Source organism: Rhinichthys klamathensis, unplaced genomic scaffold, assembly GCF_029890125.1.
Source record: "Rhinichthys klamathensis goyatoka isolate OS25496 unplaced genomic scaffold, OSU_Roscu_1.1 h1tg000395l_1, whole genome shotgun sequence".
Taxonomy (NCBI): domain Eukaryota; kingdom Metazoa; phylum Chordata; class Actinopteri; order Cypriniformes; family Leuciscidae; genus Rhinichthys; species Rhinichthys klamathensis.
In genome coordinates, this window is record NW_026606897.1 from 158,855 (window position 1) to 180,814 (window position 21,960).

Consider the following 21,960-nt stretch of genomic DNA (forward strand, 5'->3'; position numbering starts at 1 on the left):
GAGGGTATAGGGGGCGATTTTGGACACAGCCTAGGTGTGTTCGACTTGAAGTGCCGCTGCGCAGACCGATCGATTAGAGAGCAGACAACTCCTTATGCTTTCGAATGCGGTACTTTGATGTCATACACTATTCGGATTGAGCAGCGCCACTTCAAGTCGCACATACCTACTGACACGTACTCTAGTTAGATATAAAAAAATGCATTCGGATGCACACAAAGGTATGTTTTGGCCCAGGACATATACGGTACTTTCTCTTATAAATTTCCTGGCTTTAAAAGGTATACGTTTTTCCTGAGCACAAACAAAAAACTGAATGAACAAAGTAACAAAACAACGTTTTCGGTTCGATAGCAGCTTTGACCAATTATGAAAACTGAATATTTTGTATTGGGAAGCACAAATTGATTTCTATCACTTTTTAGAGGTAACTATAGACAATTCCCCCCTCGAAAGTCCTTTGCTCCACTCTCTTTAAAATCAAAGCAGGAAGTGAGACGTTTGCTTGTGACAAAGCGATTCTGTCCTTTGGTCTCGTTTAAACAAATGAGAATTGGAGTTCGTAAGAACCAGTGACAGTTTTCTGTCTGCAGCAATCTTCTTTTACTTTCCTATGAAGCGTGAAGTGCAAAGTCATCAGGAAACTGTGGCTCTCCAGTTCTGACTCCCTTTGCTCTGAGTCTAACCCCAATCATGCTCCCGCTGCTGCTGAATAAGCAACTTTCACTCCCCTTCTATTGATCACTCAGTAAGCCACGAGGATTTTAATCAGGATCATTGGTCAGAGATCTGAATTGCAGGGGCAGGCTTCTTCATCACATTGAGGGACTGTGATACGAGTATGCTGCTGTTCAGGCATGACTGATTAAAAGAAGCAATACATTTTGGCTGCACTTCTAGTTCATCACTATGTTTTTTGGACTATTTTAAATCATTCAGCCCCCTAAAAGGATACTCCACCACAAAAAAAAAAAAAATCTCTTTTACTCACCCTAATGCTGTCCCAGATATATATGGCTTCATTCTGTGGAACGCAAATTGAGATTTTTAGAAAAATAACCCATCTCTGTGAATCCATATAATGCAATAGATGGAACCCTCAAAGTTAATGCTTCACAAGACATGCAGTCAGTGAGAGATCTCATTGTCATGTTTTGTTTGAGCACATGTATTGTGATTGTGTTCAATGGCCATGTGCTTTTGTTTTTTGTCATGTTTGTTTCTATGTGCCATGTGCTCTCCTGTCTATTGTTTTAACCCTGCTCATTGATCTGATTATTGGACCAGTTGCCTCACCTGCTCTCTCTCTCTTTACCCTCTTTGTTTGCTGCCCTATTTGTTCTCCTTGTGTTTGCAGTCCTGTACCAGTTTGTCGTCTTATGTGCCCCTTATGTTCCATCCCTGCTGTATCAAGCCCTGTCTTGCCAGCCTTGCCATTTTATCATTTTACCCCCCCCCCCCCCCCCCCACGTTTCTTTTTCTTTTTGTTTTATTTTGTATTAATAAAGCCCATCAACTCTGCACAATTGAGTCCTCATCTCATCCCTCAACCCCAACCCTGACACATGAAGTGAAACCATAGTTGTGTGAGGAAAAATATTAATATTTGAAACTTTTTAAACTATAAACCATCATTTCCAACTGTTTTACATACGTTCACTTGACATAAACATCAGCATGTTGTGAAGCGTGAAGTAAGCATGTTCTAAAGTTCAGTGTTGGGTGTAATGCAGTACTAAGTAATGAATTACTGTAATTTAATTACTTTTCCCTTGAAATGTAAAGTAAGGGATTACTCTTAATTTTTCTGTAATATAATTACAGTTACTTCTGATGTAATTGCATTAATTACTCAATATAACAATTCTATATTAATAGTGGATTTAACCTAAACATTTTACGTCTAATCAATGTTAAAATGTATGTTTCTAATTTAACCTTCTCCCTTAAATACTTTGGTCAATTCAAGAATAATTTATGCAATTTGATATTATTTATTTGAAAGAATTAAAAGAGCAATTCCTTGTATTGTTCAACTGGTCAAGGTTGATAGGGGATTAAGGAAGTAATTAGTATAGTAATATAAGATATCCAATACGTTTTAGAGAGAGTAATTAGACTTTTATACTTAATCTAATTACAATGTTGAAGATGTAATTAGTAGCTAGTAATTGATTACTTTTTAGAGTCAAGCATGAACTCATGAACGCACATACATGTATGACAGCTTGCCGGAAGCGATGGTTTAAAATATTAGTATTTTTCTCACACACATAAGGTTCCGCTTCAGAAAACATTGATTTATCATATGGATTACCTCCGTGCTCATCAACTTTTTGTCCATGTTCAATTATTTTTCAAAAAATTTCAGGCAAGAATTTCGTACATCTGAGACAGGATGAGGGAGAGCAAATGATGAGAGAATTTTCATTTTTTGGGTGGAGTATCCCTTTAAGTTAGTGAAAGTAGTTTTTTTCTCTCTCTCCTAGTTCACAAAATTACCCAAAGCAAACATTTCTTTGAAGTCATAATCCCAGATTTGTCACCAGGCAGGGATGTCATGAAGCGAGAAAGATGAGTTTGTGGCCAAGACCTTTTTAGAACAGACCATTTGTCACTGTCAATACTGCAAACAAACTTCATGAAGTTGTTTGCTGTGCAGTGACCATAAAGCTACCACCCACATATTGTATTTGGGTGATAACTTGGCATCAAAACTTTTCAGGCCAGTACTATTCCTCCTCTGGCTCGATTTGTGGAAGAGTAGAGCAAAGCTGTTTTGGACGGGTTGTTTATCAGGCTATTTTGGACATTATGTGCTTTCGCATCTGAAAACTTGTATCAGTTTGTTTAGATGTCCGGGGTTGATATCATGGGATACTCAATTCATCAACAACTGTGAGTGTTTTTGAAATTGTTAATGGACCATCTATCCATGGACCGGTTTGCCAAACAGACCAGACTTTTCACCAAGCAAATACTCAGAACCGACATTAATACATTACATTAAATAACAAAAATAAAACATAAATAAATAGATTTTCCAATTGTCAAAGAAATATGTATTTAATTCACAAAAATGTATTTATAATAATACATAATGATTTGACAAATTCAGCATTTAAATTGCGTTTTCATAAGGCATTTAACAATTGCTTTTGCAGAGTATTTTTCTTTATCCATTTGTCAAGTTGAAAAAATGTAATTGGTCATTTAACATGTGGGAGCAAATGCACTTCCAACTAAATTTTATTTAAAGGTGCTATATGTAACTTTTCTTTTAAAATGAATCCTTTTTTTATTGCCTGTGTGTGAAAGGGTTGTAATCACACATTACAATGATCCACTTGTCGGGTTTTGCTATTACCTCTGAAGGCCAGTATTCCTATTTCTATGTAAAGTCTCCGGGTCGGATTTTCTGCGAAATCCATCGGATGTGACGTGCATGCGCGCTCCCGAGCCTCTCTCCTTTTTATATACAGTCTATGCGACGGCACTGCAGCTAACGACATATAAAAAACAAAACAAAAATGTATCTGCTGAAGCTCGTCAGGCCAAACGTGAATCGGATCGAGGACGAAAACACGGATCAGACCGTTTGAATTATGGAGACACCTCCGCTATTTTTATTGTGATAAATTACAAGTTTTCAGATATGCTGAAATAAATAATGGTAAACTGTAATGAAATAGCAAGGTAAACTACAACAGAGACATGAAATTCAAATGAATACAAAAGACTGTTCCAGGATAACAAAAAGTAGGTGCTTTAGGATGTAACTTTTATTTTATGTACTAGATCTACTGTCTAACGTCACTCATCCCACTACTATCATATTGTTTATAATACACATTTCCAGACACGTTCAGTACAGTAATGTTACTTCCTACGATTTTACTGTTACACTGAAATTGTTCAGTCTAGTTCACTAACCGTTTTCGTTATCATATTATACATTCATCTATGTTGACATTGCGCTGCCTGATTGTGAAAGATACACGAATAGTTAGTGAAATGCCTTATGCTAACACCACATGCCGGCTAAATGCAGTCAATGTAACGTTATCATGGTACGAGCATGGAGCATTAGTTCAACGTCAAGCTGATAAAAGTAGCCTATTATTGTAACGTTGCAGTGAGAGTTTACATGAGTTTCCAGCATGTTGTGTGATGCTTTCTCCGGTGTGTTGAAAGTCTCAGTGTGGCCGGTACCATGAGTGCTCGCTCTTGTGTTCGAGCACGCGCAAGAGCACGAGCGCTCTTGTAAAAATTGGTTGCAATCTGAAACATCACCGATAGAGGCCGCTAAAAAATACATATAGCACCTTTAAATTAATTTATTTTTTAATTACATTTCAAACGTTGCATTCAAAATGAGGGCAACACTTTATTTTAGTGTCTTTGTTACTCATGTTGCCTGCACTTACTATGGTAATATCAGTCAATTATGCATAATTACAAGCAACTAACCCTAAAACAAACCCTAATCCTATAGTAATTACATGTTGTTAATTCATATTACTCAGACAGTACTTCATAATTACACTGTGACAAGGACACCTTAAAATAAAGTGTCACCAAATTGAGTTATATATTATCTTCTTGTTATATTTTTATACAGTTTTTATATTTATACTTTTTTTGGCAAAGTGATTCGTTAATTTATTATTTTATTTTGTTCCCTCCCGAGTATTAATTATTATTAATAGCATTAATTATCATTACGAGCATTATTCCCCTCTGACATTGCATCTAAACAAACTGCTTGGCATTGACAGTCAGACAATAAAGAACTGGTTTTGATAGGTTTCTGAATAGAAACAGGCATGCATACTAACCATCCTCTTTCTGATTTCTGTGATTTGTTTCTGATGACAGGTGGGGAAACGAGCGAGTTGCAAATTGCAAGGGGAGAGAATAAAGTAATAATAAAGGATTTTAATCCCAGGAAGGAGTATGCAGTCAAGGTTATAGCTGTGAGTGGAAACCTGCACAGCCGAGCACTTCAGGGAAAATACACTGGTATGAAATGCCTTGTTTCTTTGAAGCAATCCCACTGAAACGGATTGCGAGTGAAAATAATGTGTTTGATCATTGTAGCCTCCTGTGTGTTTTAAGACAGAATTGAAAAAGTGCCTTGACAATAACTGCTTCAGGTGTACATAGTGACACTCTCTATACAAAATATATAGGGCTACATGTTTACAATTAGTTTAAATTGTGTTATACATATACAATATTTATATATCTATATGTATTGCACAATATTTTGGACTTTAATCCCTCATGTGTCTTCAACAGAAGACCAGAGCAGTGATGGAGACACCACTCAACCTCAAAGACTGAAAGAAGCTGGACCTGTGGAAGAGGGCAATGAGATCTCAGGAGGTAGAGCCAATGTTTAACCTCTCCAGATGTACATTTTACTGCTCAGATGTTGCTTTTTCATAGCTCAGGATCCTTAATGGAGTTCTCAGTGATTTTTCAAGTTTCAAGTTTGTTTCAGATGTTAAAAGTCCTTTTTTCATACAGTAATAGACTATCTGTTCTCATGAGAAAACGTAACTATTTTATGAACTGGCGATTTCGCATGAAGATTTGGGTGTAAGCAGGTCGTACGAAAGCGTATGAATGAGGTCTTGCATACAGTAGCCTATCTGAATTCGCCACCGATTTGCCAATGCGTAAAATTGAAATTGAATTGCTCCGAATTGAGAGCGTGTTGTTAAAAGATTTAAATAGATAGCTCAGGTTAATTTCTCTCTAGTCTTGTGAGGATTTGTTGATATTGAAATCTCTGACTTTTGATGGCAAACTTTGGTATCTTGGGAAATTTGAACACAGTTTGTGACATTGTTGAAAGCATGTGAGGCTCTTATTCTGCAAGATGCAATACATGAAAATGTATGTTAAAAATATGTTAAAAGGATCTCTCTTGTGATTTTTCTTTCCTATGGGTTGTTCTTCTCTTGTGGGTCTCACTTTTGTCTTCCGTTTTTATGTCGCTTCTTTCTTGTATCGTTCACTTTTTAAGATTATAAGCTACCGCATATGAATTTCTCCATACGATCTTCTGAGACTTATTTTTGCTGCTTTTCCAGTGAGAGCTGCCATCCTGTCAATATATTTCAGCCACGACTCTGTCAATGAAGGATAAGAAACCAAACTGGCTGAAGTTGCAGAGGGCACCTCTCTGTAGGTCCCATCTTTGCCGGTTTTAATATCCCTGGCATACTTGACAAAATGAGCATGTACAGGAAGTCAAAGTCAAAGATGATGTTCCTGTCTGAATGTTTCCACTGGAGTCTCTCAGGGCCAGACCTTAGCCACAACTCAGTCAAATATCACAGCAATTTGTTACAATTCTGAGGGTATTATGTACACAAAAGTATCCATGTTGGATCTTTGACCAAAATGAAATGTACCAATGAAACCGAGAAGGATGAATGCTAGGGAAAGGTTACTGAGCTCATGGTTGACTGTGCACGAGACGTGTCTCCAGCCTTTCTAAGCTAGCTTTTTGCTGGACTCAAAAGAGAGTTCAGCTTTGTTTAGCTGTGAACATTGATGTTTAGTGGGTGTAAAAACAGCCCAGGCTGCTTGGAGGCTGAAATGTACTCTTAAGTGAAGCAATTAACTTGGGTCCCTCTGTAGGACGGCAGCTTTTGTGCTACATGGTCTCGCATCTGGTGTTCGGAGTCTTTCATTTCGAGCCCCTCAGTGCACCTGCCAAATGGCAGAAGTTTGAAATTGGTATGGCTCACACAGTCCTTAGCTGTCCCGTTTTCCTCTTCAGACTACCGTCAGAGTGGGCAGAATTTGGCACATGGACTCCAAGTGGGTGGTAGAGCTCTGATTCTGTTCAGTTTTGTCAAGACCGACTGCGCTTTGATTATGACTGAGCACTAATTTGATTCTCTGCTTAAGATCTCATTAGCGCCAGAATAACAATGAGAATATTTCAAACCAAGAACTTTATGATGGGAAGTAAACACAAGGGGGTTATTGCTGGCACAAGGCATATCCAGACAGATAGATGATTTCCTGCTATCCGCGTATGTGTGCGCGCTGGTGGGTTGGGATGGTGGGCTATCACAAAATCAGACTCCCCTTTGATGTGCCATTCCTGGGAATCTGTCCAAGCAGACAGAATGAAAGTAAATGGTTATCTGAGCATCCGGGTGGGCTGTGAAACGGCCCTTTGAGCTCAACAAAAAGGTCAAATTTTAAATCTCTCTTCTCTCCCAATCCTTTTATTCTCAAATGAGCGTTTCCAGAAGCAAATTGAAAGGTGTCATAAACACAAAGCTGTTGCCTTTTAATTTCTCACCAAGCACATCTTTACGAGATGTATGTAATTGTGATTCATGCTCAACATCTGCGGATATAAATGGGGAAAAGAAATAAATTGCAGCCAGCAGTGTAAACTCTGCAGTCAAGTGAACAAACAAACACTCACATGGCAAGCAGTAATACTCATGTATATATGGCTAGCGTACACTTACCAGCTTTTAAACTAATCAGTTACAGATGACTACTAGTTAATAAGCATTACCCATTTTTACATATACTGTACCGTCCAAAAGAAATGGGGTCTGTAAGATTTTTCTAAAAGATTTTTCCAGCTTGGACACATTAATAGTGACAGTAAAGACAATAACAACGTTACAAAAGATTTCTACTTGAAATAAATGCTGTTCTTTGAAACTTTCCTTTCATCAAAGAATATATCATGGTTTCCACAAAAATATTAGGCAGCAAAACTGTTTTCAACACTGATAATAATAAGAAATGTTGTTTTGAGCAGCAAATCGGCATATTAAAATGATCTGTGAAGGATCATGTGGCTCTGACAGGAGTTATGATTCTGAAAATTCAGCTTTGCCGTCACAGGAATAAATAAAATATAAATTAAAATATAAAAGTTACTTTAAATTGTAATAATATTTTACAATATTACTGTTTTTACTGTATTTTTCATTAAATAAATAAAAATAAATAAAAACTTTTAAAAAATCTTACCAATCTCAAATGTGTTTATATTGATCCATCATGACATCAAATATTGGAAAAACAGTCGTAGAAGTAGCAGAGATTTTGATTTATCCCAGTGACTCAAATCTTTAGAATCTGTTCATTAAAAAGATTTGTTTATTTGAGTTGTTCAATGATTCCATCTGCAGGTTTCATTGCAAGTAGGTGGCAACAAGTGAGCATCTTATGCGCGTTATGAGTCATTCATTGACGACCAAAACAATGACTACGTACAACATAGACGGGCATTATGCAAAATGTCTTTTCTAGTGACGTAGAACCATAACGCAATGGGATTCGAATTGCAGACGACTCGTTTAGGTGGTTCAGAGTCTGTTCTTTTTTTTGGGAGACAATGGCTGTATCTGAAGACGCCCCCTAAACCCTCAATCACTATTCCCTACGTTAGTCCACTAATACAGTTCACTTGAAGAAGTGAATGAAAACGAGTGAGCGAATTCGGACAGGCGTTGAGCTACATTGGCTGTACACTCGTTATTGCGGTGCATTGTGGGATTGAATGAGTGCACGCGATAACGTCCACTATGGTTTCGGACACCACTACAAATGGCTGTCCCCTATTTGAGACCCCTATTTGAGGGTATAGGGGATGATTTCGGATTCAGCCATTAACTTTATCGTACACTTTCGACTTTACAACTTTGCAGACCGTTTACATTCACAACCAGCTATATTACACACTGCATGAAAGGGAATATTTGAAAAACCATAATGGGGCACTTTAAAGATTCATTGGAAAACACTAGAAACATGCAGCAGTTATGTTTATTTAATGAGAAAGGTGTTCAGAATGACACTTCCGCTGTCTGGGCGTAATAGTCTTTGTCTGGGCTTGCTGGAAAAGGTGGCGGGGGTCAGTGGTCACGTCTGTTTCAGACAAAGCTCCATTCTCCCACCTCCCCGATAATAGTGTGGGAGGAGAAGCCTGATAATGGTCTTTTCTGACCTTTTTTTTGTCAAAGGGCAGGGCACTGGACTAAGATGAGAGGGCTGTTATTTAGGAATTCAGTACCTGTAGCCACTGTAATCTAGAGAGAGATGATATCACCCCTTGAGAGTACCCAAGGTGACTGTGCTTTGCTTCACCTCACCTCAGATGACCTTTTTTCTAATGAAAATCGGCCTCACCTGATGGTATTTTTAATGTGAGATTTTTCGCAGAGGGAGGTGATTTTAATAAAGGATCGTTGGTGTAGAACATTATTCTTGGATGTGCTGTATAAGGTGCAGAGATGGCTGTCCTTTAAAGCGCTCCGCTACCCTGCATTAGGGTGTGCGACGCACTGGGAATGCTAATGTCTATTTTGGCTCCGGTCTCAGGTGACAGGCTGCTGAGGTTAGCAGTGATAAGGGCGACTCTATGGATCTTCCTCACAAGGAGGAAGGAGCTCCAAGACTTTCTCTGAAGGAGACTTTCGGAGTGTGACGTCTTATCTGGCCCAGCGGCCCACTGGTGGAGGGAGCCGATAGGCAGAGCGCGTGGCAACCGCAGCTGCGTCAAATCGCAGATAGACACACTTTTTGGTGTGTCAGCTGAACTACGTCTTAAAATGCTCTGCTCAGTGTTGTGCAATTCACATCTGTCTGGTAGTGCTTTCATGAATACTTTTATATGACTACAGCACATTCAAATGACAAATAACTAAATGCCATACCAAATTATTTAAATGTTAATCACGGATTTATGCATTCCTCAAGGAGGCTTTTAAACAAACTTAATTTCCACCAGTAGGATGTTTCTGGATCGATATCTGTTGTTGTTGCTATGAAGAGCCTGCCCTATCTTAAACAAAGGCAATGATTGGTTGTTAATCAGGCAATCAAAGAATATTGATTAAGAAAGCTTACAGGCGTGGTCAACAGTACTCGTAGTACATAAAAGCAAAAAAAAAAAAAAAAAAAACCCTTCAGAATTTACATTTTTCATAAATCAATCAATAAGGGCCTGATGTCCCTTCAATGATCTGTAATTACTTGTTTGTAATAAGTCATGTTATTTAGAACTTTCACTGGTTCCATTTAATACCTGTTTCTGATACCTCTAATTGTTTCTTAATTGATACCTCTCATTTAATGATTGTTTTAAATTATTTTTAATATTTTGAACAAAAAAAAAAGCCAACATTTTTGATAATATTTATGTTTTACATATTTATCAGGGAAAAATATTAAATATCAATACTAAACAAAGAAAATATTATCTTTTATTCATTAATTTATTTTTATAATATACCACTGACAGCCAATTCGTTCAGGTATCATTTAGGGCCATGTTTCTCAACCGGTGGGTCGCGGAAAAAATAACTTTTTTTTCTGTTGTGAGACCTTTATTTTAAAAGACGTACGTGAAAGCTGTTAATTCATCTGTTAGATGCCGTTAGTGCTGGGATGGTACTTGTGTGTGTGTGTGTGTGTGTGTGTGTGTGATAAATAAGTGAATAAATGAGAAACATTGATTTAGACTACACTTGTCACGTTTGTGTCTGTTTAGATCTTCAGTTTGTTTTCATTCTCAGTCACATGTCTTGTTTTCCCGCCATTCTTCAGTTACCATGTTAACCATTCATTAGTTCATCTTAATCACCTGTGTCTTGTTAATTATCATCATCTGTGTCACCTGTTTCAGTTCATCGGTGTTTGTATTAGTTCCTTCAGTTCAGTCAGTCCTTTGTCTGTAGTTAGTCTTATTTTGAGTGTGTGTTCGTCCTGCCTGCCTGTCAGTACCTGTGTGAATTATATTTAGCCTTGTTCTTCTTCTTCTGCCCGCACCACACCCGTGACAACACTGGTCATGCTCTGTTTTTTATATTGACTAAAAATAACCGACTCAAAAATGGTAATTTTTTTAAGAATCTATATGGTTTTGATTTACTAAAAGAACAGATTCAAAATAGTCATTAGTTTGGGAATCAGATTGCACTGATTGTATGGCATGTTTTTGTTTAATTAACTCAAAAGAGTCATTAGATGGGTAATCGGACTAGACTGAATCATGTATCTTTAAGAATCTGTATGGTTTTGATTCACTGAAATAATAGATTCAAAAGAGTCATTCGTTTGGAAATCAGACTACGCTGGCCATGGTGTATGGTTTTGCATGTTCTGCAGCCGTTCCCTCTTATTCTTGTGCTGATTAAGTGAGCGTATGTGGAATCTGTTTTGTGATTAATTTGTAGTAGCACTGGTGTAATCACATCGGCCATATTGCAAGAGAGAGCGCCGATCTTTGCCGTGCCAGATGTGAAACCAAAGGCCATTACAACTGCTTAGCGTCACACAGCTGCCCACCTGGCCTTTTGCCCATACTAAGCCAACAAACTCAGACGGGCCAGCTGTTTATTAAGGCCTGATTGAATTTTTCATTACAACTACAGTACTGGATCAGTAAGTCCACAAAAGACCTGTTATAGCCATTAGGCAAAATCAGCGTGTGTAAGGGATAAACCGCTGTTGAATTCATTTCAATAGTGGTGTTTCGGTCATGGCCGTCTAGGGGACCAGGGGTTTGAATTAAACTAAAGCTGTAAAGAGATTTGTTTCCTCACTAATCTGGTCCCTTGTCTGCGATAGAAATACTTTTCTTTGAGCTCTGAACATTAAAGACAGATCAATGTCCAGTCCCACTGCGAATTTTGCTTTCTATGACTCTTTGTTTGTTTATTACTCTGTTACCGCACACTCAAAAAAAAAACTTTATTACTCTGTTACCGCACACTCAAAAAAAACTTTATGCATTTGAATTGCGTATTAAAATCGCCATCCTTTTGAATTGTTACATTTTTAACATAAACTTAATGTGATGGACATTTGTCAGTCATTCATAAATAAAACGGGTTGAAACTGGAAAAAAAATCTGTAATACTAATAAATATTATGTGTATAATATAATATACAATAACCAGGTTTATGTATTTTACCAGTTTCATTGATGTATACCTGACACATATGCAACACATTATTAGTTATTTATTCATTTGTTTCAATTAAAACTGTAATCCAAATGGATGGATATTTTATGTGCAATTCATACATAAATCTTATATTTAGGCCTGAACATATCTTTTTTAGTTACTATAGGTGTTCCAGCAGGAAGTAGAGGTAAATTATAACCCCCATACATGAGACTATTGCAGTGGGATACCCTGGTTCATGCCTGATTCAATATCCCTTCCTGTAATTAAGAGAAAGGGCAGCTCAGGGCCAGTGAGGCTCTGATGTAATCATCAAGAGTTGGTATAATGCCTGGAGAGCCATATATTTAATCGGTGTGTGTGTGTGTGTGTGTGTGTGTGTGTGTGTGTGTGTGTGTGTGTGTGTGTGTGTGTGTGTGTGTGTGTGTGTGTGTGTGGTGTGTGTGTGTGCGAATGTGCTTTTGCCGGGGTCTCAGCTCAATGAACAAGAGTTGCCGTTTATAGTGGACATTTCACATTGTCCATGTTTCTCTGCTTCAAACACACAGTGAGAATATGTAGACCAGATCAGACGGCTGTAACATCGTGAACGGTGCATGATTGTGTCATTCTGATGATGAGGTTGCTGATGTGAGAATATATTACGTAGTAGGACAGATCTTTTTTTCTTACTACTACTTACCAAATCTGTCACATAAGAAACTGGCAAAAAGCCTGTGATAATGCGCTGCAAAAATATACACATTTTAATCAGTATTTTTGTCTTATTTTCCAGTGAAAGTACATAAACATATTTAAACAAGATCAATTTACTTAAGTACATTTCATAAGATATTAAGATATGTTTTTAGATCATATTTATTGAATTAAGTTTACTTTTCCTACCCTATTAACTTATTTTATTTATTTCAGCTTAAACTGAAAAAAATCTTAAACATTAAAATAAGATTATATATATATATCTTTCTAACGTCGTTCAAAAGATTAAGTAACAAAAATAAATTTTGGGTTAGTACAATTCTCTTTTTCACAATGTCTATTCAGCAACAATGCATTAAATTGATCACAGGTGTTAGTAAAGTCATTTTTAAGGTTAAAAAATATTTATATGTCAAATAAATGTTTTTTTAAAAACTTTCTATTGATCAAAGATTCCTGGAAAAAAATGTCTTGGTTTACACATAAATATTAAGCAACACAACTGTTTTCAACATTAATACCAAGTAATGTTTCCAAATCAGCAAGTCAGCACATTAGAAGGATTTCTGAATCATGTGACAGTATATACACTCACCTAAAGGATTATTAGGAACACCTGTTCAATTTCTCATGAATGCAATTATCTAATCAACCAATCACATGGCAGTTGCTTCAATGCTTTTAGGGGTGTGGTCCTGGTCAAGACAATCTCCTGAACTTCAAACTGAATGTCAGAATGGGAAAGAAAGGTGATTTAAGCAATTTTGAGCGTGGCATGGTTGCTGGTGCCAGACGGGCCGGTCTGAGTATTTCACAATCTGCTCAGTTACTGGGATTTTCACGCACAACCATTTCTAGGGTTTACAAAGAATGGTGTGAAAAGGGAAAAACATCCAGTATGCGGCAGTCCTGTGGACGAAAATGCCTTGTTGATGCTAGAGGTCAGAGGAGAATGGGCCGACTGATTCAAGCTGATAGAAGAGCAACTTTGACTGAAATAACCACTCGTTACAACCGAGGTATGCTGCAAAGCATTTGTAAAGCCACAACACGCACAACCTTGAGGCGGATGGGCTACAACAACAGAAGACCCCACCGGGTACCACTCATCTCCACTACAAATAGGAAAAAGAGGCTACAATTTACAAGAGCTCACCAAAATTGGACAGTTGAAGACTGGAAAAATGTTGCCTGGTCTGATGAGTCTCGATTTCTGTTGAGACATTCAGATGGTAGAGTCAGAATTTGGCGTAAACAGAATGAGAACATGGATCCATCATGCCTTGTTACCACTGTGCAGGCTGGTGGTGGTGGTGTAATGGTGTGGGGGATGTTTTCTTGGCACACTTTAGGCCCCTTAGTGCCAATTGGGGATCGTTTAAATGCCACGGCCTACCTGAGCATTGTTTCTGACCATGTCCATCCCTTTATGGCCACCATGTACCCATCCTCTGATGGCTACTTCCAGCAGGAAAATGCACCATGTCACAAAGCTCGAATCATTTCAAATTAGTTTCTTGAACATGCCAATGAGTTCACTGTACTAAAATGGCCCCCACAGTCACCAGATCTCAACCCAATAGAGCATCTTTGGGATGTGGTGGAACGGGAGCTTCGTGCCCTGGATGTGCATCCCACAAATCTCCATCAACTGCAAGATGCTATCCTATCAATATGGGCCAACATTTCTAAAGAATGCTTTCAGGACCTTGTTGAATCAATGCCACGTATAATTAAGGCAGTTCTGAAGGCGAAAGGGGGTCAAACACAGTATTAGTATGGTGTTCCTAATAATCCTTTAGGTGAGTGAATGCTGTGTAAATAAATACTGAAAAACAAGACTGTCTTTCTCTCTGTGTCCCCTGACCATCTCTGTCCTATTTTGTTTCCTCTTTTCTCTTACTGTATTTTCTTTCATTTTGCTCAAGTCAACTCTCACCTTGCATGTGACCTACAGGACATCTGCTGCGCGCTAATACAAGTCTCTGCTCAGGTGTGTGATGGGTATTTACAACGCTCTTCTCTGGTGTGGTAATAAAACCTCTGCCCCAGTGCCTCCCACCGGGGGAATCAGTAATAATCCAGCGGGGCATAACTGTGAATATATGTGTGGAGCTTGTCCTCTGCACAAGCACCATTAAGCATCTGGGAGTATGATGTGTCGGTCCCTCTCCATGAATTCATATGTCTAGGAGGAGAGTTTGGCAGCGATTCAGGGTCATTAAGATTTTAAATCTTGGATGAAATCTTTTTTAGGGAACAATACAACATTATAATGAAAAGACATTGTCTTGAAACACTGCACAAATCACTTTCTTAATCAGCATTTTTGTCTTCCAGTAAAAATATGTAACCTTTAAAATGTATTATATAGTATGTAATTTATATTTAAAATAAAATTTAAATATTTGACCAAAAGCTTAAAGGAAAATCAGAAATGTTACATTGGCAATTAACTGAAATAAACAATTGTAAGTTAAAGTAAAATAATTCAAATAAAAGTCAATTAAAGCTAAACAGAAATATTAAACAACAAAAACAACAATAAAAGCACAACAAAATTACTAAAACTTAAAGTAAAATTAAAATGAAAACTATATACAAATATACAAATAGAACTGAATTCAAAAAATGAATAAATACTATAATAGTTAACACACAAAATAACACTGATTCTCTGAGAAGTCCTAATATCTTATGCAATTTTGCTTTGTGTGTACATGTAATACTTTTTAAAGGATGTTTAACGGATTTAGATATTCTATTGAAAAACAAGACAAAAAAATTCAATTCTAATTAAGAAACTGATTTCTTTTTGCGGGATACTTTTTGTGGGCAGATTGAAGCTGATATGTATATATTTTCTAAAAGCACAAATTCTCATTATATTTTAATAGATATAGTGCCTAAAATGGGGGCGACCCAACAACTGTCTGTTTAATGCCGTGTTGGGCGGCTAATGGATGACTCAATAAGGAGTTCTCCTCAGACACCTCGCCCATATAAAGTGCCAGCGCTCGAGGCCTGAGGGGAAGGCACAACTCGAGGGCAAACTGATATTTTCATAACATCTGTCAAACCTTTGAGAGGAAGCACGATCGGCTTCTAAAATTTATCGCCACGTTAATCTCCAGTGTTATCATTTATTTAGGTTCTGCCCTCCTTCAGGATTTAGTAATGCCTCCGGTCATTTTTTCCAAGGACTGTTTTTTATGATGCACATGCATGGAGACCGAGATTTGGTGTGGTGTGTGGGCTGGTTTGACTGGCGGTTGATGAAACACAGAGTTGGATAATAGTGGCTCTTGTGGGATAGCGATTCTCTGTCCTGCCCTTCACCCGCACATGAGAAGAAGGTCAGCGATCGGACTGAACTGAAGCTGATGTAGGGGGGGGATCTGAACATAAAAAGTAGTTCACTCATTACAGCAAAGGACACTAGGAGGGTGAGGTGGGCTTTTCTCACTCTTTCTTTCTCATCCACATTATTTCCCTCTCGGGCACTAATTCCCCGTGCTCACATTTCAAAGTCTCTGACTAATACGGTAAATGCTAAAGTGCAACATCTCTCAAAGCTGTTGCCACTTTTAGACTGCACCCTGTCTGGCCTATAGCTTAATGAAAATGAGTACTAATTAACCCCTATGAGGATCGCCTATATAATGACATCTGGGGAAGTGCTAGTCAAATTGATCTCTCGGATGACTGCAACATGATGATGTAATGGGATACAAGTAATGGATGATGTACAATCAGATGGTCATTATCACAAAATGACCACCAACGGGTACATGAAGTGGATGAAACTTGTATATCCTGTCCACCTTATTTAAAACTGCAGTCCGTAGTTTTTCCTCTTTGTCGCCATTTCTGTTCGAAATCTGCAATTACAGTTATTCACATAATTATCAACTTTACGTGGGTTGTGCCTCGGCACGGCACAGCGCGGATGAATCCAATGTTTTGAGGAGAGTGCGCGGCTGTCAGTCACCGCGCGGTGTGGATACTGTCATTTGGAATCACAGATTCTACTTTTTGGAAGTATATGACCAACATAAAATTTTTCACCAGAAAATGTCTTCTGAACATCCACTTTTGTTCTGACCAACTAAGGGAAAAAAAGCATTGCAGTTAATCGCGCTTATTAAATCTAATGATCGCTTATGTCTTCTCTGAAAAAGCCATCTCTGCGTCCGTTTTGAATCGCTTCAAAACAGAGAGTTCACGCCACCTTTTAAAAGCCCTTCCGATATTTATCCTTGTTTTCGCATGGAGACCGCATTACAGTCTCTTTTTTTCTGAAGCCACTTCGAAGTCCGAAGTCTTTTGCATTTTACAACGGGTGAATCTCCAGTTGTCACTGGTGATTGTCGTTTGAACCTTTCTGGATCCGTCATCAAATTAATAAGTTTAATTATGTCAAGTGCTGTGAGAGAAGGCTATAAAGCTCCACCTCCAGCATCCTCACACGCAATATAGCCTACTAGCCGAGACTCCTTCTTTATGTGTACAGATGTGACGTAATGACGCAAAGACATGCTAGAATTTCCAGCGGAAATCCACCAGTAGCACTGGAATTAAAAACATTATTACAAGCTTACCGTTTTGAATCGAGCTAAGGCAAGCAGATAGTTGTGAACACTGGCTGGTTATGTACTTGCTCAAAAATGTATTTAGGATAATTTTGAACCCAAAAAAGTTACGGAATGCAGATTTAAGTGCTACTTACCGAATAAATAAATAAATAAATAAATAAATACACAAGCAACATTGATTTGAAATTCTTTAATTATGAGAGAAGAAAGAGACCACAGAGTGATATCCACCTTATTTTTCACGTAAGAGTAGGCTTGGCCATTTGTAAATTGAATGTGTCTGGCTTCCAGTTATTTTTAGCTGTACATGCTGCTTGATATTGCAAACTGGTATTTCTTACCCTATTATATTAATGTAGTGGCTTATTTATAAACATGCTGGTTTGTAGCTCAAACAGTTTTTCCATTTACTGCTCTTTGTTATTCTTCTTGTTATTTCCCTATAGCGGCCAATGAACCAGAAGTCTTGCACATTCACAGAAAATAGCTTACTTCCGTGTTAAAAAATAAGGTGGATACATAGGGCAAATATTAGACACTAGAAAAGTGTACAACATGGGGGCTCTGCGTCCTGCATTTCATCCGCTCTACGAATCGGTGATTAATTCAGCTGTCAGTGCTCTTATAAATCTAACTCTCTTCACGTTGCTGCAGTAAGTTATCAGAGGTTATTTCACTCTAAATCCTCCCCTTTCCAGTAGTCAAGAAACATCAAAGATCCTTGAATTAAGTTTTATCCGTTCCTCACTAGTCATTGGCTGACCCAGTAACATAGAGTGGCAATATTTGGAGCACTGCCTCGCACACATCTTTCATCCGAAGATTCTGAACGCTCTTCATTCTAGTGAAATCAAATAAACTGCAACCAAAAACACTGATAAAAGTACTGATAAACACTTATTGAAAAACTTTAAATATATATGTATATTTTTTTTCAAAAAGTTGTTTTTCGAACAAGATTCAAACTCGCAACCTCTTGCATTTAAAGGATAGTTCACAAAAAATAAATAAAATAAATAAACTTCTGTCATCATTTACTCAACCTCATTTCATTCCAAATCTGTATGACCTTTTTTTTGTCAGTGGAAAACAAAAGAATATATTTTGAAAGTCAGCGGGGTCCAAACAACAACTAACTTTTATTTTATGAACAAAACAAACAGAAAAAAAAACAAACAAAAAAAACACAAAAACAACATCAAACAAAATAAAACACAACACAAACCTACACAAAATAAAAACCAAAACATTAAACGACATGCAAAAAAACCCCAAACCAAAACATAAAACACCAACAAAACACCAAACTAATTTTTTTTTTTCCACTAAAGAAAAAAAATCATTCAGGTTTGGAAGCACATGCACTAATATGCATTAATGGTAACACTTTAGTTTAGGGTACAATTCTCACTATAAACTAGTTGCTTATTATCATGGATGTTACTACGATATTGGCTGTTTATTAGTACTTATAAAGCACATATTAAAGGGTTAGTTCACCCCAAAATGAAAATTCTGTCAGTAATTACTCACCTTCATGTTTTTCCAACCCGGTAAGACTTCCGTTCATCTTCGAAACACAAATTAAGATAGTTTTGATTCAATCTGAGAGCTGGATCACTCCTCCATAGGCTTCTTAAGGGATCGAAACTGGCCGGCCCAAAAGTTATGAAAGACATCGTTAAAATATACCAAGTGACTACAGTGGCTCAATCTTAAGTTTATCAAGCGACGAGAATACTTTGTGTGTGCAAAAAACAAACAAAAATAACGACTTTATTCAACTATTCATTTCCTTCTCTGTTGGCCTCGAGATTTCATGTAGTGGAACTGCGCAACGGTTCTGTGTTGTACGTCACACGCAGGCTCACTATTGGCCGACGCTGGTCATGTGTGTGATGCGTGCGACGTACAACCTAGAAGCTTTGCGCAGTTTACGGATTGTAAGCTTTTTAAATTATATATAGTTTGTCCATATTAGTTGAGGTTTAGTATAGGATATTACTTGTTTAAATATGTAATGGCTATGGTGACACTTAAGGGGTTAAGCATTAGCTAATTATTTGCAAATGTATCATTATGTTATGACTTTACTTGTTGAGTCACACGACTATTAACTAATTGTTGTGTAATATGCCATTTTGGTTTTGACATCCACACTAAGCCGTATATTCAATTTACAGCTGTTTACAACCGGGATTCCACTGTGCCAGATGAACTGCTGCGTCCAGTACCTTGTTGTTCATGGCACAGGAATATGTAAAGTTAAACTTGAGTTCTAGGATTCATGCGGCCGGGCACTGTGTCTAGACCGGACAAAGACAATAGAACCCATTCTAATCAGTGATACTACACTGGATGCGGCGTTTTTTCACAATTTACGACACAACACAACCCAGACAGTATACTGATGCCACATTCGTTCTCCAAGCTCTTGCGATACAGTACTTCTGTTACAAAAGACAAATGGACTTAATGGTCTGTCATGTCCAGTATAGACAGCTGTTGTGGCATGACGTGATAATGGTCGCGTCCAGTTTAAACATGGTGTAACAGCGGTCAGTAGTTCATATTCTGGTGTGCTGATATTTATGTGCAGCCCAGCTTACTCATCCTTCAAACACATTCTCTGACATTAAATCCACTGCATGTGCAACAGCCCCACAGACCATTAGATGGGATCTCTTAAAACTCATCTTTGATCACCAAAATGACATATTTAAACTGGCTTAAAAAAGCTTGAATGTAACTCACCCTTGCCTCATTTAGTATCCGCGGTTCTATGAATATACAAATTAGCCCCGCCTCCACTCACTCACACCAGCTCAGAGATCCACTCGTTGACGATCACACGTTGTCGTGATTGGTTACAAGGTAGTTTGTGACGACAGAAACCCCATGATTTCAAATCCCATTTTTTAAACATGTCTTTGGTTCACTGCAGTTTTAAAGAGAAAAAACTCAACAATGGTGTTAACTTGTGAATTTGCCCATGGTTTGTCTTAAAGTATTTAAAATAGACATATAAACAACAATAAAAGCTTGATTTTCACCACAGGGGGACTTTAATACTATATGTTATTAGGAAATAATACATGGTTTAATTAATAGCAATTCATAAATTATTTAATCATCATACTCTTTATTAGTTGCTGATTCACTAAAAATTAATTAATGGTTTAGTTCCACATCAGCTCATAATCAGAACCCCCAAGACTGGAAACCTAGAATTGCCTCAGTGTTGCAGATTGTTGCCACATATACTGTAAAGGTCAAATATAGCTTAGCGGTCATTCTACAATATTTTTGACTGCAGGATGATCAAGTATTTCAGAAAGCTGTGTAATAAAAAAATAGATTCCAAGATTCCAACACTTGTGGATTCTATTGTAGGCTTGTGGACAGTTTGCATGCATTGAATCAGAGACAATTTACTACCTTGCTAAGTTACTTACGTTATGTGTAGAGTCACTGTATGTTTTATAATATATGTAAATGGTGCATTTGATGACATTTATTAAAAAAATGGTACACTGATACAGTATGTTTGTATTATTGATTAGCTGTCTGGGCGTTATACCCAAGAGAGGCTTATTGCGTATACCTTTTCTCTGAAATAAATTTCTAGAAGTTCAGAAAAGTTCTCTTGACCATAGATCTCAGCGTGTGATGTAACTATTTTTCTTCAGCAAGCTTTGACAAGCCAAGACAGCCTTGCTTCGTAGCCACGATTACCCAAACCATGTAGGTTTCTGTTTTATATTTATTTGTGCCTATAACATCACTTCTCCTTGTGTGAGAGCCCTGTTAGCAGATGCTGTATATAGTGTGTAGCTGAAGGGCAGTTTGGAAATTAGCGGTGACATGTTCAAAGTGTCTAGAGGCCTTTTCGGTCTGTGCCTGTTCCCACGCAAACCCCAGACGGGGTGTAAAACAATCCCTTCAGCCCAGACATAGCCCAAAGCCTGCGCTTTAGTAAAAATGCTGCTTGAAAATAATACAAGCATCCCAAAAATTAAATAAATATCAGACAGAATTACAACATAGTCAATTTCATTCCCAGATAAATGGAGGCCCCGCAATAAATCATCTTATTGTCTGGAAGAAATGGTCATCTGAAAAAAAAAAGAAAAAGACATGAGCTTGTAAAGAAGCCGTGGACTGCAAACCATATTAATGATTGAAATTCCTTTACTTTGAAAGATTGGATCCTTTGAATGTGGTATGGAAGCCATTAGATTGGGCAGATTTATTTGGACTTTCTCAGAGGGAGGCTTAGAGGCATCTGATGACTTTTACATGACAGTGAATTCAACATAAGGCATATGATTGGTCAATATGCATGAATCCAATTTGTGTTTGTTTCAAACACTGAGTGTGCATTCTTAGATCCATCATCTGCTGTACTTAAATGAACCATATAGTTTACAGTTGAATAATATGTAAATGAAAAGAAGCATGTTGAACAGACTGGTTAGTGTGCAGACTGAGCGTGTCTGGTCTGAAGTTGCCTGACCTCTTTAGCGGTGAATGAAAATGAGAATCTAACAGGAGTGCTATGAGAATGAGAATAGTAATCATTACAGTTTCCAGCTGGTCTGCCTGGAGGAATCTAGACGTGGGCTGCATCACCGCTCCCACACGTCAACATCACAAATGCTCTTCTTCGCTCTCATAACTCCGTTCCACACTGTAGGTTT

General features: G+C 37.7%; 1 protein-coding gene across 10 annotated transcripts in view; it reads left to right on the forward strand.

Moving 5' to 3' along the window:
- The window catches only part of col14a1a (collagen, type XIV, alpha 1a), a 166,406-nt gene that overhangs the window by 11,718 nt on the left and 132,728 nt on the right, over window positions 1-21,960 (forward strand). For 7 of the 10 annotated variants that reach the window (XM_056234439.1, XM_056234440.1, XM_056234438.1 and 4 more), the window contains exons 4-5: window positions 4,879-5,022; window positions 5,302-5,388. The exons of 1 other annotated variant lie outside the window; for it this stretch is intronic. In XM_056234439.1, the coding sequence (XP_056090414.1) occupies window positions 4,879-5,022; window positions 5,302-5,388 (231 nt within the window). The remainder of the gene's footprint in view (window positions 1-4,878; window positions 5,023-5,301; window positions 5,389-21,960) is intronic. 2 more of the 10 variants (XM_056234441.1, XM_056234447.1) reach the window with 1 other exon arrangement.